The following is a 16,257-nucleotide window of genomic DNA, read 5'->3' on the forward strand; positions in this document are numbered from 1 at the left end:
TGTTCGTCATGCGCCCTAAGAAGAATCGTTTTTTCTGTTTTTCTCATTTCGCTCACAATTTATTCCAGAGTAAATTAAATACAATAAAATAAGATTCCTTTAACAATGTCTTCCTTTCAAAACCTGACCCAATGCTTCTAGCTACGATGAAAAGTTTAAGATGGCACGATTTTGATGCCCTCATCCAGAACTTTGGCAGAAAGGAAAAAGAAGCAAGCCCGAAATGGCGCGATTTCTGCTGCCACATCCAGAAAGCCCGAAACAGGACATCACGGAAAAAAAAAAAAAAAAAAAAAAAAAAAAAAGCATATTTCTGCACAGTAAAAAGAAAAATGTTTATTTTATTTAAAGCCACAGTTCGTATTCTACAGTATTTTTCCTATTTTGTAATTAGAAATCTATGTCTATGGACAACGGTTGCGAAGTAAAGAAATTTTGTAGACACGGTGAATTACGCTGTAAATACTAAGATAATGATATATATATGTATAAAGATATGTAAATGTGTTATCATACATTATTCCCCTTTACAAATTGTCGAGTTTGTCTCGACAAAGTTTGTCTTCTACAGTGTAGAACGTTCCAGAAAAATGTAAAATCTTTAATACAGTATTTAACTGCGCTCTCTATCAGCTGTTTGCAAATAGTCCGAAAACAGTGAAGAAATCAGCCGCAGTGGATGGTGATTTTCAGAAAAAAGACATAACCGATAACAAAGCAAGTATTGTTTCCTATTAAAACCGTACACATGGCACTGTATTAGTTCTATAATTTCAGTCGAGTTTGGTAAGCTTGACGCAATTCACCTTGAACGAATATGTCTTCTTCGAGATTTTGAAAAGACTACCCCCATCCCCCTCTTCACAGTGCGTAGATCCACGTCAGGTATTTCAGCTAGTTGTAATAGGAAAGTTAAAAAAAATTATCTATACTGGTATAGTAAATAATACCTAATAAGATAAACTAACTTAGTGCGAAAGTGTTTTTCTTTTGATTTCCTATTTCTTATCAGAGTCCAACTGCATTCAATGGATTTCGTTTGTCTTTAAATAATAAATATGACAATGTTTCACTCAAAACTTCGAATTGTAATCAAAGAAATGACTATTTTAAATTATGGTTAAGTATATGAGGATTATCTGCTGAAACCGTACGGTAATTTTGATGAAAAACACATTATGGGATAGAATGGTAAGCCTCACAATATCTTTTTCGCCACCAACTTCGCAAAGAACAGATATATTTTAAGGGCTCCCGTTTTGGGAATGGGGAAAGGGATAGACTCATGCCCTCTTCAGAATTCGAACCTCAGTCCAGTGGCTAATTAAAGATCAACACTAGTCATTTGATATTATTCTATTCTCCCATGCAGTGGACAACGATAACTAAAAGTAGGCAGGCACACACCTGTATTCATGTTTTGGCTTGAAAGTATTGCATCACTTGTAGTATAAACCTTTGGTCATAGAGCGTTTCAGATTCACAATCACAAAATTTATAAAAGCAGTCCATCTTTAGAATTCCAGACTAATATTAAGTGTTGCCTTATACATTTTTTTTTTGTTTTTTAGTCTTTTCTAAGTAAAGATATCAGTGCTCAGTTTTCTTAGCAAGATTGTAAGGATCTTAAGTTTTACTAACGTTTATTTTATTTTAAATCTTTACTATCACTTCTTATTTTCTACTTCCGGCCAGAATTATAAGCGTGAAGGAGTTTATGCAAAGTTGTCTGGCGAACGCCAAGTATTTAAGTGTGGCCTTTTTGCCAAGCAGAGAGGAGAGGAAGCCGTGAGTTCGAAGCAGGCCGCTTACCTTAGAAGTTACGCAGTTGCTACTTTGCCTTCCAGGCCAGAGGTTTTAATCCTCTTGATAAATTAAACGTATTGTAGTGTTCACAGTCTCTGTGCTACATACGCTTCCTGTTATTATAAGGCCAATCTTATTCTAAAGTTAAATTAGAGTTTAGTTTTATTTTGATATCTTTTAAGTTAGACCCCGAGTGGAGGGTCATTGTATTCCGAAGTACGGAAGTCATTGTATATAAAGAAAAAATAAAGGGTTTTGTATACCCTTCGTCTGTATCCTGTCTACTTACTACAATTAGTGAACATAGCTTTAGTAAGCTCTCTGTTCTAGTCAGGTCATTGTATGTTTCCGAAGAAGGTAAGAAGAAACATTGAACCTGATAGTGGCGCCCGACGAAGAATAATCATGCCCGAGTTTCAAGAAGAACCTGTGCTGCCTGCAGAAACAGCTCAGAATCCAGAAATGCCAGCTGCCGCCCTGGAAGGATTTGGGTATATTGTCCAGACCATGCGCGCTTCGATGAAACCAGAAGCAACGTTTAATGGAAACTCACAGGTAACCAGTTTTTTGGAAAAATTGGATGACCACTTCATGCTCTACCCCGTGCACGAGTTTCAAAAAGTTACCTTAGCTACCAGCGCTTTGAGGGGCCAAGCGCTTAACTGGTTCAAATGTATCGGCAGAAGTCTCTTGGGTCAAGCAGGAAGTCCCACCTATACCTACGAAAATTTCAAGACTGCCCTAAAAAGCCTTCCCTGTTGTAAGGGATCGTGCGAAATTAGAAACAGAACTTTTCAGTATATATCAACAAAGAATGGAAAACCTCTCCAGGTTTATTTTAAGAAAAATTCACGTTTTCAAGCTCTTGTATGGAAACCGTCCGGATCCTGAAATAATTCAAGTGATTTTGCCGAGGTTACTACCCCAAGTGCAAGACTTTATTGAATTGAGAAATCTGACTACACTGGAAAAATTATTTGAGCTAGCAATCCAGTTTGAAAGTAGAAGAACGGCGGACGTCGAAAGAAGACGCCAATATCAACAGCGAAACCAATTTGGTACGCCAAGACTACAGCAAACTCAAGCACATGGCTACGGAGAAAAAGCGAATCAGTGGGCAAGGAAACCCGAGCATTCAAAAACAGCCGGCGAACGTCGACAGTTCAATAGCAACCCAGGAAAAAAGTCTCAAGGCCAGTGGAGAAAGAAGGAAAGCACCGAAAGGAAAAATAATTTAAACTTAAACGGATTTCTGCTGACGAGAGGGTGCGGAAATCCGAAGGCCACGAAAACCCCTCTTCCTACAAGTTAAATACAGTAATGGTGAAAAATTTAACTCTTCCGAAGATTGAAGTCTTGGTAAATAATATCCCGGCCACCGCACTCCTGGATACCGGCGCGCAGTGTTCCTGTGTGGCAGAAGTCTTTTTTAGAAAGTATTTTCGCAAATACCGCATATATAATGCGGATAATACAACAGTATTAGCAGCGCAAGGAGAACAATGTAAGTGCGTAGGTAAAGTACCTTTGTACATCCGTATCAAGGACGAACAAGTAAAGGTGATGTTTTTTATAGTAAAGAATTTGCAAGCACACTTAATACTAGGAATAGACTTTCTTTCAGACGCACAAGCTACACTGGATTTTAATGAAGCGTCTCTTAAGCTGACGATGAAACCAGTGCGTGTAGAAAAGGTTGAACCGCCAAGGGTAAATCTCGACCACCTGCCTAATGACGAGCAAGATAGAATCCGACAAGTGGTAAGTGAATTTGCTTCCTTATTTAGTGATATTCCAGGATTTACCCAGGTTACTAACCATAGTATTGACACCGGAGATGCATTGCCGGTTCGTCAAAAACCATACCGGTATGATAAGAATAAGGAAAAAATTATAGAATGGCATATTACCGATATGCTACGTAAAAAGATCGTAACGCCTATCTCAAGTAGTTATGCTAGTCCGGTGGTTTTATGTAAGAAAAATAATGATTATCCTTTGGAGCATCCAAAAAGGTGGAGATTCGCTATTGATTACCGTAAATTAAATTCCATAACGAAATATCCGGTATATCCGTTACCGATTATAGAAGAAATTTTAAGGAACATAAAATCAACCAAATTTATGACAACTTTAGACTTAACGAATGGTTATTTTCAAATAGGGATCAGGCCTGAGGACGTGCCTAAGACTGCTTTTATAACCAAGTCTGGCACTTATGCATTTTTGCGAATGCCGTTTGGCCTTTCAGGCGCCCCAGCAACATTTCAGCGATGCATGGACATTGTGTTAAGACCTGTTCTCGGAAAGTCCACATTTATCTATTTAGACGATATCATTATTACTAGTGATAATCTAGACCAACATGTACAGGATTTAAGACAGGTGTTTTCTTTATTAAATGAGGCCGGTCTAAAAGTTAATGTCGAAAAATGCAAATTTGCAGCCCCTGAATTAAAATATTTAGGTTACAAAATATCGCAAAAAGGGATCGAGACAGATGAATCAAAAATAATCGCTGTACAAAAGTATCCGACTCCAAACACGGCAAAGAAGCTCTCTTCTTTTCTAGGACTTTGTTCATATTATAGGTCCTTTATAAAAGATTTTGCGGCTATCGCTGAGCCATTGTTAAAATTAAAAAGGAAAAAGGCAAGATTCTCGTGGACGGCCGAAGCCAATAGTGCTTTCGAAAAATTAAAACAAGCATTAACGCAAGCCCCTGTGTTGAAATTTCCTGAAAAGGATGAAAATTTAGAAATTTCAGCGGATGCTTCGGATTATGCGGTAGGAGCGGTACTTTCGCAAAATCAGCAGCCAGTAGCATTTTTTAGCCGAACTTTAAATCAAACACAAAGAAACTATTCCGCGACCGAGAGAGAGGCACTTGCAGTTCTGTTAGCAGTGCAAAAGTTCCGAGTCTATTTTGGAAAGGCGCCGATAACAGTATATTCTGATCATGCGGCGGTAACTAGATTGTACTCTGGAAAAAATTTATCCCCAAGGTTAATAAGATGGGCACTCAAGCTGCAAGAATATAATCTGGTAATCAAGCATACCCCCGGAAAGGAAAATATCGTAGCAGATGCCCTGTCACGAATTAAATTAGACGAACAGGGTAATACCGTAAAAGTTGCAATGCTGACAGCGTGTACAATAAATTCCCGAGAAACTGTAATAACCGAACTGGGTAAGGATCCTGAGTTTGGAAGTATTTATGAGTATTTGAAGGATCCTGAAAATTTTAGCCACCAAGATATTGTGGCGATAAGAAATAGGGCGGCCCATTACGAACTAATAGATGGTCTATTATTTTATACAAAAACTACGAATTCCAACAACGAATTTCGACCTGTTATCCCAGCTAGTCTTAGATTAAATATCCTGCAAGAGCTCCATGACAGCCCTTTAGCTTCTCATGCTGGTATTCGAAAAACTACTCAATGCGTACGCGAGGCAGTCTACTTTCCTGAACTGCAAAAGTTAACAAGGGCGTATGTCCAGTCCTGCCCAACATGTCAAGCCGTTAATTATATTAATTTCCGCCCGGCCGGGTTTCTAAATAGTATTAAATCCGAATTTCCAAATGAAATAATCGGCATCGATTTATTGGGCCCTTTCCCAAAAAGTCAGTTAAACAAAAGTCGCTATCTCCTTGTTATAGTTGATCATTTTAGTAAATGGACCGAAATTGTTCCCTTAAAACGAGCCTCCGCGAAATTAGTTACCGATTCTATTTTAAATAAATATATTTTAAAATACGGGGCGCCCCTAAAAGTTATATCGGATAATGGTCCTCAATTTGTAAGTAATATATTTGAAGACATGTGCCAAAAACTGGGCATACGTCATTTAAAAATGGTCCCGTATCGGCCGCAATCAAATATAGCGGAACGGGTCAATAGAAATATAGTGAAAATTATCCGTAGTTATGTTAAAAATTTTCATAAAAGCTGGGATAACTATGTCAATGAATTTGCTTTCGCCCTTAGGACCGCAAAACATGATACAACGGGAAAAACTCCTGCTGAGTTATTTCTAGGCAGAAAGATTATAACACCGTTAGATAAACTATTTTATGTGCAACAAAGATCCCCAGAATTTAAAATGGGTGATATAGAAAAACTAATAAAAGAAGCAAAAAAGAATACAGAAGTAGCACAAAGAAAACAAAAATTGTATTATGACTTGAAACGACGGGGAGTAACTTATAAAGTAGGGGATGAAGTACTAAAAATTAAGCATTCACTTTCTTCAGCACCAGAAGATAAAACTGCCAAATTTTTCCCACGCTTTGAAGGACCATATGTTATAGAAAAAATAACTCACGCTGTTGTAGTATTAAAGGCAAGAAATGGTGAAACCTGTTCCGCAAACATTGACCAGATAAAACCATTCTATGACCGTAATAAAATGCAAATCTTTTCAGATCTTTTGCAGGATCCGGGACGGCAGACACCGCAGGTACAAGTTCCAGAGGTGGGAAAACGACAAGTACAAGGGCAAGCCAATGAGAGACAGAAGCAAGTGAAAAGAAAATTGCCCCGCGGAAAAATTGAAGGTACAAAGAAAAAGAAGCCGTTCCACCGTCCAAAAAACAGAGTTCACGAACACCCCCAGAATGAAGAAGGGAGAAGGGCGACGTATGTGGAAAAGACCGGGAGAAAGGACGGCAACTATAACCCGGCTGTGAAACGGAAGATTGACTCATCCGACAGAACTCTCCGCAGCAAAAGTCGCCGAACTGCGGAAGGGCCATCAGCGGCGGAGGAAAAAGTACAAGAAAAATTTGAACGGCCAACAACGAGGTCCAAGCAGGATCACGACAGAAGTTTCCCGGTTCCACCAAGACCAGCTGCCTTCAAACGGCCAAGACCACAAGCAGAGGACAGAAGGAAGATGTTCAAGGGTGGCCGTAGTGGTGAAAAACGGAAGCTTCCAGAGGAAAGCACTGAAGGGCGAGCCCGTACAAGAAGGAGGATCAACCAAGCTACGGTCTGCAGCACCTTTAAAGACTGGGCCCAGAAAAGGATGTCTGAATATTACAAAGATAAGTAAAATTTTATGTTACTTTACAAACTTAAGTTAATCTTTCATTCTTACTGCAAGTGGCAGATATCAAGAAGTTTTACCTCATGCGAGGTCTACCTTTATCGCCAAAAGGGCGAGAAATGAGTTGTGACCGATTTTCTTATTATGTTTTTCAATTACTCGCGCGTAAAACTAAAGTTGATGTATAATAGCGTTGTATAAAGACTTAAATATTGTAAAAAGTTATTGTATAAATTTTATTTAAAACATTCTAACAAGAAAGAAGTTTTAGTTTGAAAGACTTTTTGAAATGTAGTATTATTTCAATGTAGAAAGAATTGGCACTTGCTTTGAAAAGAATAGAAGTTAACAATGTACTACTAATGTATGTTTTCAAATGTGTAAAATTAACGGCATCTTGATATGTTCTTGTATACATGTGAACTGTTATTTTGAATGTTTAGAAATACCATGATATGGTAAAAGTGAAAGTAATGTTAAAAAATTTGTTATTCGTGTGACTGTAAAGATTAAATCATGGTGAATATGTGTTAAAGGTTGAATGATGTAGTTAGGCTCTCTGACGCTACACTTTAGAGTTAGCCACTTTCAGAATAGTACCTCAGGGTCTAGAGTTGAAATTAGGGTGTGTTAAGAGGTCTCGTATGTTGAATTTTAACACATTAGTGTTTTGATTGTAGGAGGAAGTGTTGAACACATAGACAGAAACACATTCGTGTTTGGTGTTTTTACAACACATGTCAGAGAGCACGGGGAGAGATAATTAAAATAGTCATGAATGAAATAAGAATGTTAAGAAAAATATATTCTATATGTTATTTGCAATGTCATTCTGTAACATTTCATTAAACTAGTTTTCCTTCCAGATCTCTGGAAGGAACCAGAATTGAATAAAGCTCCTGTTTTGATGCAGTACAGATGAAAAAGAAAAAAGATTGTTGTATATTCCGGGAGCTGCTATTGTAACAAATTTCTTTCTTTTAAAATTTTCTAGTTTCTAGCTAAGTTATGTTTGTAAAAGTTTGGCCTCGCGTTAGTTTCTAGAGCTAAAAGTTTTCAACAAGGTCGTTTTAGACCTCAGTTTCAAACTAATTAACTCTGGCGGGAAGTATGTAAGGATCTTAAGTTTTACTAACGTTTATTTTATTTTAAATCTTTACTATCACTTCTTATTTTCTACTTCCGGCCAGAATTATAAGCGTGAAGGAGTTTATGCAAAGTTGTCTGGCGAACGCCAAGTATTTAAGTGTGGCCTTTTTGCCAAGCAGAGAGGAGAGGAAGCCGTGAGTTCGAAGCAGGCCGCTTACCTTAGAAGTTACGCAGTTGCTACTTTGCCTTCCAGGCCAGAGGTTTTAATCCTCTTGATAAATTAAACGTATTGTAGTGTTCACAGTCTCTGTGCTACATACGCTTCCTGTTATTATAAGGCCAATCTTATTCTAAAGTTAAATTAGAGTTTAGTTTTATTTTGATATCTTTTAAGTTAGACCCCGAGTGGAGGGTCATTGTATTCCGAAGTACGGAAGTCATTGTATATAAAGAAAAAATAAAGGGTTTTGTATACCCTTCGTCTGTATCCTGTCTACTTACTACAATTAGTGAACATAGCTTTAGTAAGCTCTCTGTTCTAGTCAGGTCATTGTATGTTTCCGAAGAAGGTAAGAAGAAACATTGAACCTGATAAGATGACCAACTTTTTTGTTTGTCACTTCAACTTTATATATTAAACATCAATTTCTTCGCACTTACGCAACAAACTATTCAACAACAAAACTATAAAACTTTTAAAATCAGCGTATCTTTAGAATACCCGATAGAGTGCTAAGTGTTACTGTAGTTTTTATACATATTCGCTATATTATTTATTGAAAAATAACACATACAGGTAGCATATTTACCTTTTACTTGAAGAATGATTCGACACAAGAAGAAATGAACGCAAAACTGAGAACCGTGGCTAATGCACTGAACTATTTCATAACGAGAGCTCGTCTTCCTTATGAGTTCAGTATCGTTGCATTTAGCATAATTCCAAGAATGCTTATAAATGTCACGTTTAATGCTCATAAATGTCATTTGTTTGTTCTCAGTCGCATACCTATTTTAAATACGAAATCTCATAATATACATTTCTTTTACATAAGTCTGTTCGGAGCTTCGATTAAAGTACCACTTTCGGTTTATCTAAAATATAATACATTTTTGCCATTGAAAACAAAAACTGGACAATTTTGGATTATATTTTAATATAGTTTTTTTGTAATTAAAAATTGCTATGGGCTTCCGATAAAGTACCACATATGATTGTGCATTAAAAATTCTTTTGGGCTTTCTGCATAGTACGACTTCCGGTGGTCTAATTATACACAAAATTTAAGCAATTCTTTATATGAATGTGGAAACTTTAAACACGGAAAACAGAAATTGTGGAAGTTTCATATAAGAGTTATCGCGGACAAAAAACCATACCATTGACAGCGAAAGTAGTATTCAAGGACAACACAATGGATGTTACGCAATATTTAATTGCTACATAACCATTGGTTACACAGCTAAGTGCGATGTTGTATAACTGCCTTTACATGTACATAAAAATTCAGGATTTATTTTTCTTAATCTTGGGGAGATCTTCGCACAAATAAATTCTTTTTCTCCTTCGAAATTATGACGTCATCGGAGGACAAATATCCCCTTTGTAGCTCACTACACAGACTGATGAGGTATAAAAAATATTTCCTTTTAATCTTTTGGAACTTGTTATCTCATTAGCGGGCCCTACAAACATCTGCGCAATTCTTGCATAAAATTCTCTTCTATGGTAAATATCATATTTAAAAAAAAATAGTAAAATAATGAGGCTATTTTATTAAAATCTACGATAAGAAGTATTACTGATGACTTTCACAGCGCTTTAGATTTTTAATACAGATTTAATGAGAGACAAATCTTCACTTTTCGCTGCCCAGACGGTATAGTGGTTAGAGGAGCCTATTGAGGGGCTCGGGTTCGGATTCTGCAGAAGGCATGGTTGTCCCTTCACAGAAGGTAACGGTGGCCCACCTATTAGGTGCTTCCACAAAACAGTGGCCGCCACTTCCTGCCTTAGTAGCGGCCAAGCCTAAGTCGGGCACCGCCAATGGGAGAGTGGGGAAAATATTTCGGTTTTCAAGACACAACATTTTCAAAATAGTTTAGCCACGATTATTTTTTAGAGATCGACATGTTACTATTTCAAGAGGATAATAATAATCCTGAATTGCAATCAAGTTAAAAAAACAACGTGTGATCACCTATGCTATTAATTGTTTACCTAAGCAGTGCCTACATTAAATTTATAACAGAGGAGTAAATTTCCTTACTTTAAAAAATACTAGAATAAATAAACACTCGACAAAGCGTTCTTTTAAACATAACATAACAAGAATTATAAGCATAGTATTCACAGCTTAGTTGGATTACATAATATTACACCATGGCGCTTCCGAAAATAACTACTCATTTGTCTTTTTTGCTGTCCACCAACGGCGGTACAATCCAAATTCAATACAGGCGGACAAAATGAGAAAGGGAAAAGTTAACAGTTTTGGAATTATAACAAGTTTAAGGGTTAATACGTGAATGATAACAACACTTTACAGATATATCCCAGTCAGGTGACCCAACGCGCTCTCTGATTTTACGCTGACCCTGAATGTAAAGGCTGAAATGAGAAAAGTTCTCATCTATCCTATCAAGTGAGGCTAAAATATCACGATTTTAAAAAAAAGCCTCAACGAGGAAAGCCTGAACTTCGCTTTAAATAATGAATAATCTGAATGAATGTTCTCCGTATTTTAGAAAAAACGGTGACTTCTACAGCCACCAAATTTTAAACACATGTAGCTTAGATAAGCGAGAATTTAACGAATTTGTTTCTTATTAACTCTTTAACTTGAGCGAAGCTAAAGAAAATTTATTAACAATTCAGTAATTTTAAGCAATGTGTCGCCATTCGGCGAAGCGTCAGATGTTTATGTTTAATCAGAAAACTCAGTGATTTAAAACCAATGTGTTGCCAACCCCGAAATAAAATATTCTTATCTTCCACGAGCCACTGAGTTGCCATTCGGCAGACACTACGATATTTTATTTTTCTCCGAATTTAATCTACTATTCTTTAACAAACTAAGCGATTTCAAAGCAGTAAACGTACCTCTTCATTTCTCTTATTTTCATTTTAATTACTAGCTGTACACGAGAAATGACACTGGTTACATTCCATATTTTTCCTCTCTTCATAATAAATATTATAAGCTCCTAAAAAGTGTAAAATATAATTTTTCTATTGCAGAACGATGGAAAAATTATTATCCCGAATAATTAGCGTAAAATAAATCTCTACGGAAAATGGAAAAAGGAAAACCAAACCGCACGGAGCAACAAAAGATGACGTCACAAAATTCCGTATTCCCCCCAGTACGTAATTTAATTGTACATAATTCTGAATATATTAACTTTTTGCTATCCTCCGAAACACGCACTTTTTACCCTCACTAAATAAATACACTAAAGTAGATGACATTATTCAAATTACTTTATAAATATCGTTAAAAATATCTCTAAATAGTTAAATCCTATAGATTGTGTATTGTTTTACTTTTTTTTTACATTTAGAGTAATAATTTTAGGATTGATTTTACTAGTAATGGAACTTGTTTATAGTTTCCTTGTTATTATTTAGTTACGTGTTTTGCATTTAAGTGATTAAATTACTTTCTTGTATAAAATTGTAGATCTTTCGAATTTAAACACAACAGCGTTAAAATTATTAAAATAGCTCAACTAAAACGTGAAATCCTGACAAAAACGCTTCTGATGGGAAAATGGCGACATTTTTCACTGGCTGGATCTTATTTTCTTCGAAGTTTCTAGAAGGCCGTGCAACACCATTTAAATACAACTCCGACAGCCTTATGTTCAGTTTTCTTAACAAGACGACCAATTTTGTTCTCATTTTAGCTCAAATGAAATTCAAAAACAAACTCACAAAGATCTTTAAAAACAATACATTTTCAGATTTCCGATAGTGTGTTTAAGCGTTGCCATATATTTTCCCAGATTCCTTATATTACTTATATTTGCTAAATTATAGATTTAAGAATAACACATTATATATTTTTACACGAAAATCTGTTCACAGCTTCAAGTATCACTTCAGATTTATCAACTTTAGCCACAATCTACTATTTGTTCTATTTTAGAGTACTTTTCCATTAATATTTGTTGTGGACTCCAAGTAAAGAACCAATTTTGGCCGTCCATTAAAAACTGCTACGGTTTTTAAGTGCAATAGCACTACCGATGGTCCGTTAAAAACTGTTACCGGCTTCAGGTAAAGCTGTCCAATATTACCCGAAATCCAATCAACTCATCATAGAAATCCAGAAATCTTAAAGACGGAAAACAAAATTTTTCGATGTTTGATATAAGAGTTAACATGGACGAAATCTCATTACAAATCACAAACAACAATCACTTAATACAACCGAGACACAAATTCGTGCTCATTCACTGAAAACCCATTATCGAAATTTTTGGGCTGAAAACATTACCTCTCTCTCTTTACATACCGCATTTGCCAGCGTATAAAGACGCGCTTTTTTTCTTTGAAAGTAGGTCTGAAAAACGGGGTGCGTCTTATACGTCGATACTGCGTCTTATACATTCAATACTCGGTTTTTGATTACATTCATTTCTGAAAATTTCGTCTATTCGGAGTTATGCAATTTTTTTCCTTGTTTCCTTGATGAGTGAGGGAATGTTACAGTTACGTAGAGTTCAGTAAATGCGCATGCGCTGTCACCGACGATCACAGCAGGTTTCGTTTAACTTTCAAATTTTTGTGAACTACTTTTAAATGCATGACATTTCTACTGTTCAATTTATTTTTTAATTTGTTGTAAAATTAAGGCTCAAAAACAACACCGGCATTGCTATAACATAGCAAACAAGCTACGTGTGATTGCGTATGCTAAAGAATATGGAAACAGGGCTGCAGAAAGGCATTTCGGGTCACCCCCCCCAACTGTGAAAATGATAAGAACTTGGCGGAATCAGGAACAGGATCTAGAAAGAGTAACTCATAGTAAACATAACCTACGAAGGGGAACAAGTCTTTTCATTTAGCTCTGGAGATGGGTGTCTGGGTTCTGACGAAGAAGATTAAAAGGTGTTCTTTCCAAGATAGATTTTGTATTTCCAGAAAGTATTACTTTATATTTAAAATATTGTAAATTCATTATAATGATCAGTAAAAGTTTTATCCTTCAAAACTGTTTATAAAGAAGAGGTGCGTCTTATACGCCGACAAATACGGTATATACAGATTGGTGGGCAGTATTGTAAAACATTTAAGTGCATAAAAACTGTGAAAGCTAAAACTAATAATATTATATTAGACAAGGGGAATGTGTGCGCCGTGAACGCAATGTTAAATACGTGGTTTTATTATTATTATTATTTGTATTCGATTGATATTTTTGATGCAAACTGATGAAAGAATCTGATGTAAAGATATTCCGATTCGGTAGGGTACGAACTACGCCAAATTTGATCCAAGATACCCGTGCCTCTCTCATCTAACCCACGAACTGCGCGTCGTTTCATGTCCCCTATTTCTTTCCCAAGAATATTAGGTGCTACAAAAAGTCATTTATCGCCATTAATGGGACATTATATTGAGACTGCAAGCCATTATTTTCGTTTATCAATATTGTAAAAATTGTGCATGCAAAAGAAATATTAATTTAAAGTCTGGCGTGTGCTAAAGTAAAAATAAATTTCTTTTACACTCACTTTAAAGTTTTATAATGCTTAAAGGAATGATAAGCCAGATCTTTTTTATTTTTGTAAGAATTAAAAACTTTCCAAGTTGTAGATTTAGTCGCTGATCAGTTTTGAATAGTAAAATTGATAGATTAATGACATACACAAAACTGATACATAATCAACTTATCAAATATCGGATTTGTAGCTCACCTTAAATAAGTTTCTTTTCTAGATAAATATTAACAAATCTTCTTAGAGAGTAGAATGGTTTTAACTTTCAAATTTACCATTTTAGGTAAACAGTTCTAATTTAATTAAAAAAATTCTCTTTATTAAATCTAAAAATTGGACTCAAGTCGTTCTAAATTCACACTAATATTATTGCAATATATTCCCGTATTAAGCTTTCCATTTTTAGTCATTGAAGTTATTTTAAGGTTATTTAACTTTGTTACAAATTTCATATTTTAATACTAGAAACGTTTAAATATTTATTCTGTTTTCCACCTGATGTACTTTGGCATACATTTAATTTCCAATACACATTTAATTAATAAATTGATAATTATGAGCATCAGCAAAATTTTCATAATTAACAAAACAAACAAACAAACAAACAAACAAACAAACAAAAAAAAAACTCCTTTGTATTCATATCCGGGGATTTTCAGTTCCCTTTTAATCCATTCCTTTTTCACATATTGTTGCACTGTACTCAAGTTTACATGTATGTAGAATTTAGATACTTTCTATTGTATCTATGCCAATTTATATTTAAATGATAATTTTTACAAATTCTTGCATCAAAACTCTAGTTAGCAGAAGATGTTTCTAACACCTTGGCAAAGCTTAATCTTCAGCATGTAGCTTATTTTCTAACCTAGTTTCAGGCTGAATTATTTGTGAAATTAATTACTTGATATTATTTCTTAACAAAGATGGTCGTTAAATCACGCTAATAATATTTCTAACTGTTGTAATTTATAATGCAACGAGTTAATGTGATTTATAATATAATGTATTTATAATTTTTCCAGCAGTATTGAAATTAATAGCAGATACTGATAATGTTATACATTTAGATTACAATGATTTAGATTGTCATTGCCTTCTTCACTCATGCTTTTATACTACATTCCTAAAATTTCATAATGGCATACAGGTAAGTTTAACTCATTCATAAACATGTAAATCTCTAATTCAGCCCACTTTTGTTCTTACGTGTGCTATATCTTCTATTTTCTTTAATATATTCCTCAGGCTAATTTCAAAAGGTCGTATGATCAGATCAAGCGGAAAAGTCACTAAACATTGGTAGTTAGACCCGAGTTTCTAGTCCCAGTGATTCCCAGCTCTTTCTTTTTTTTTTACTTATTTACTGTGTAAAAATGTAGCGTAAAAATTTCAGTTCATGAAGCAAAAATACTTTTTAAATTTATTCTTTAAAAATATTGCAAAAAGTTTCACCTTTACCTTAGCATATCCTTTTACAAATCCCTCTATCCAAACAGATCATTGATTTAAAGCATTATTCCTTTCGGTATTGGTGCTTACTGACAGTAATCAAAATAAACAAATAAAAGTACATGCAGGAAAATGGGAAAGATAGAAGACTCACCTTTTAACATCTTATCGTCATCTTCAGACTCCAGTTTTCTGGTCGCAATATCTTCCTCCAGATCAGCGTAATCTGGGAAAAAAATTCTATAAATCAAATTGCTGTGAATGTTTATAGTATAAGACATTTAAATATAAAAATTGATACTACCTGTAAAAGAGCTAAACGTATTTATTTCAGAAAGCAAATCATCAAAGCTACTTTGTGTGTGTGTGTGTGCAAGCAATGAAATGGAGAAAAAGCAATTACGAATGCCGTGAATTATAATGAATAAGAAAATCATGAAGCTTTCTTTGCACGCCTAAAAATTTATAAATTGTTTACTTTAGTAATTTATTTTACACATATATCCATCATACAGATATTGTTATCGATTCGTCAATGTCTCGCCCCTCTGTATACAAAAATATAGAAAATACATCGGTTAGTGGGATTAACGATTGAATTTATGAGTTCAAAATATAATAGAATAAACTTTTTAACTGAAGTAAAGACGCCAAATAAGTTTAAAATGCATTATAATTTGCCACGTGACAGGGAAATGGCATTCAAAAACGGATTAAGCTGTCAAATAGCTCGGTTTCGATTTTAACAACCATTTAAAACTAGGAAAAAAAAGAAGACTCAGCGCGACGTAGATTTTCAATAATTGTCATTCTGATTTCAAGCACAGGTCATTCTTCTTCAGAAGAAAATCCCCGAAAACATCTACCCTAATCTAAAGTTTTTAAAATTTTACATTGACTAGTCCTCTTCCAATCAGGGAGGAGCATTAAGACATAGATTAAATAAATTAAAGAAATGTTATGAATCATTCATAAATGAACTTGTTTTAAAAACATGATGAACAGATATATTTATATTAAAATAGTTAAACTGCATTGCTGTTTTGTCGGATTCTCCCCTCTCCTTTATCCTTTAATGTTTTCAAAACAGCCGTGGACAAGCATGATCACATTAAGCAGCGCCTACTG

The 16,257-nt window shown here is 35.0% G+C and overlaps 1 protein-coding gene across 5 annotated transcripts in view; it reads right to left on the minus strand.

The window, feature by feature from the left end:
* Positions 1-16,257, minus strand: part of sog (chordin short gastrulation) — a 285,742-nt gene that overhangs the window by 140,442 nt on the left and 129,043 nt on the right. For all 5 annotated transcript variants that reach the window (XM_085825296.1, XM_085825299.1, XM_085825297.1 and 2 more), the window contains one exon: positions 15,284-15,355. In XM_085825296.1, the coding sequence (XP_085681422.1) occupies positions 15,284-15,355 (72 nt within the window). The remainder of the gene's footprint in view (positions 1-15,283; positions 15,356-16,257) is intronic.

This window comes from Stegodyphus dumicola, chromosome 10 (assembly GCF_044657685.1).
Source record: "Stegodyphus dumicola isolate Sdum_Otavi_A_Nest chromosome 10, ASM4465768v1".
Taxonomy (NCBI): domain Eukaryota; kingdom Metazoa; phylum Arthropoda; class Arachnida; order Araneae; family Eresidae; genus Stegodyphus; species Stegodyphus dumicola.